General features: G+C 30.6%; 1 protein-coding gene across 3 annotated transcripts in view; it reads left to right on the top strand.

Annotated features, from left to right (window-relative positions):
* Positions 1-2500, top strand: part of gb (solute carrier family 7 member genderblind) — a 45168-nt gene that overhangs the window by 41369 nt on the left and 1299 nt on the right. For all 3 annotated transcript variants that reach the window (XM_070136127.1, XM_027369377.2, XM_027369378.2), the window contains exons 11-12: positions 69-246; positions 814-2500. The exon at positions 814-2500 is cut by the window's right edge and continues 1299 nt beyond it. In XM_070136127.1, the coding sequence (XP_069992228.1) occupies positions 69-246; positions 814-869 (234 nt within the window). In that variant the 3' untranslated portion in view covers positions 870-2500. The remainder of the gene's footprint in view (positions 1-68; positions 247-813) is intronic.

The following is a 2500-nucleotide window of genomic DNA, read 5'->3' as shown; positions in this document are numbered from 1 at the left end:
TAGCATATGATTAGGCCTTGCCCTTTATGTCATAGGCAATTAATACAAAATCAAATTTTCATTTACAGGTGAATCTGTTGATCCCATGTGCATTCTTCCTCATCTGCGGTTTCTTAGTCTTCCTTCCACTTTACGTAAGGCCCTGGGAGGTTGGCATGGGAATATTGATCACTGTCAGTGGCATACCTGCTTATTTCCTGTTTGTCTACCCACAAAATAAGCCTGCACTCATTAGGAAACTTCTAGGTAAGTAGATTATTTTGTCTGTCATGATTTAATTAATTTACCTATTTATTTATTTATTTTTACCATTTTTATTATTTTATATCATAAAAGGACTATTGCAATAAAATGATACATAGTCGCAATATGAATTGGATTAATCAGGATTTCTCAAATCTGCTAAGGATTCCTCATCAGATAAAGCAAGAAATATTAATATTTTTTAACCATTTACTAGAATAGATCTCCCCATTTTGTAATATAGATTTTACTTTATTTCCCATAATTCTTAAAAATAAAAAATACTTTATTATGTATGGGAACTATTAATCACAAAACATCTTCACATATTGTAATTTTTAAATCAAAAGTTAGATATATGAATGTGTCAGAGGTTCCCCTTTATATATATTTATTCATTTGATGTCATATTGTAGTTTTAACATGTATATTTTGAAAATACAAGGATGTCTAAAATCAGAAGTTTCATCCTTCTATCAGGTATGCTTTAACTTTTGCAGTTTTGTAATTCTAGATGTATAGTTTTTTTCTTTTTACATTCATTGCTGATTTTTACTTTCATTTTTCCAGATATATTGACTGTTGGGACTCAGCAGTTGTTCTTGTCCGTACAAGGAGACAATTAAAAAGTGACACGTTTCAACTTAGGAACTTTCAGCATTATTTTCATCATCCATTTCTCCTTTGAAATTACTTCATTATATACATAACCATATTCAGATTTTTTAAGGAATTGAAATAAAAAATAAAAAATTACGTGGGGTTTGTCCATTTTAAATGGTGTCCACGAGGGTAAGAAAAGGTACTACTGTTTTCATACATTTTCTAAGAGTTTCTCTCCTCAAAATGTGGATGACCTCTCATTTATATAATGAGCAAAGAGTTCGGTTCATGAGATGGTATGTATAGTTACTGAGTCTTTGCAGATGATTTGTATGACATTATAATTTTTTTTAAGTACATGATATGGGGAATTTTCCATTTCTGATGAGCTGGCTTTACAGTCAATGTTACTGTCCCAAAAGACAGTTTGGAGGTACCTTAAACCCTAAGCAGCTTTCATTATGCAATACCTAATTGGTATTACAATTCGCTGTGTAAATTCATATGGTGTGGGATATGTGGGCTAGAATGCCTTACAAGATTATCCTATAAATCATACATTTAGAACAAAAAAGGGAAATTAAGAAAAGAATGAATGCATTGAAAGTGCTCTCTACTTGACATGGGCATTGTTTGATTGTTTGTTATTTTTGTACTAATTTAATTACAGGACTTGAAGGTAATTGTATTAAAGTGGAAGGCACTTCCTGTATTTTATTTTTCTTAATTTCATGTCAATGCCTCATCTGTAATGCTAGTCTGATTTTTTAATATACATGATGCTTTTTGAGCATTGCGTGGTAATGGGTGGTCCTCTTGCTCATCTTTTTTATAAACTAGTTTTTTAAAAATGGAATATGTAGTAAGCTAACAGCTTTTTAGACATTTTATAAAAAGTGATATGCAAATAGTTGCATAAAGGAAACCCAGCTGAAAATTTTTATTTTATATATTTATTCTGCCATACATACCCTTACTACTTATATTACATCATTTTAACCATTTAATGATGGTGTGAAGCTAATAGTCTGAATACTCCTTTTAAACTGCAAATGCTGCTTCATAAGGTTCCAATTATTCTTGGTGTGTTTGGTGCAAAGTTGAAATTACTCAAAAAGTTTCTTTGTCAAGGAAAGCACTTTAGGAATTTGCTTTATATTATTATTTTTTTTAGGTACAGCCTTTATTTATTGCAGGCTAGCACATTTGCCCCATAAACTTAGTCAGCAAAAGACAAGAAGTAAATTTTTTATAAATGTGATAAAGTGTGATATTCATATGTGCCTAGAGAGTTGCAGTAGCCTGAAATTGTAGGTATAAAAATTAAATTGTATGTACATCATTTTAGGCCCAGCTGGGCCTAACCATGATCCTCAATATAAATTACTCTCGAATGTAATTTAATCAATGGTTATTTCAGGTAATTTTCTTTTTGGATTTGTTATTGTTTTTGATACTGAAACTTCAGATCAGTTTGGTAACATTCTGCCCCAGTATTTATCACTTATGCTGACGAACCTTATAATGAATTAGATTTAATCTTATCTTCATATTATGTCATCACTATGGATATATTCATTCATATATCATTATCATCCATGAAACTCATGAGTTCTTCTTTTACCTGACATCGTATTTCTCATGACAATGTACT

The sequence above is a fragment of the Penaeus vannamei genome, chromosome 21, assembly GCF_042767895.1.
Source record: "Penaeus vannamei isolate JL-2024 chromosome 21, ASM4276789v1, whole genome shotgun sequence".
NCBI classification, from domain to species: domain Eukaryota; kingdom Metazoa; phylum Arthropoda; class Malacostraca; order Decapoda; family Penaeidae; genus Penaeus; species Penaeus vannamei.
Note: the sequence above shows the minus strand (reverse complement) of the source record. Positions and strands in the feature narration are given on the sequence as shown.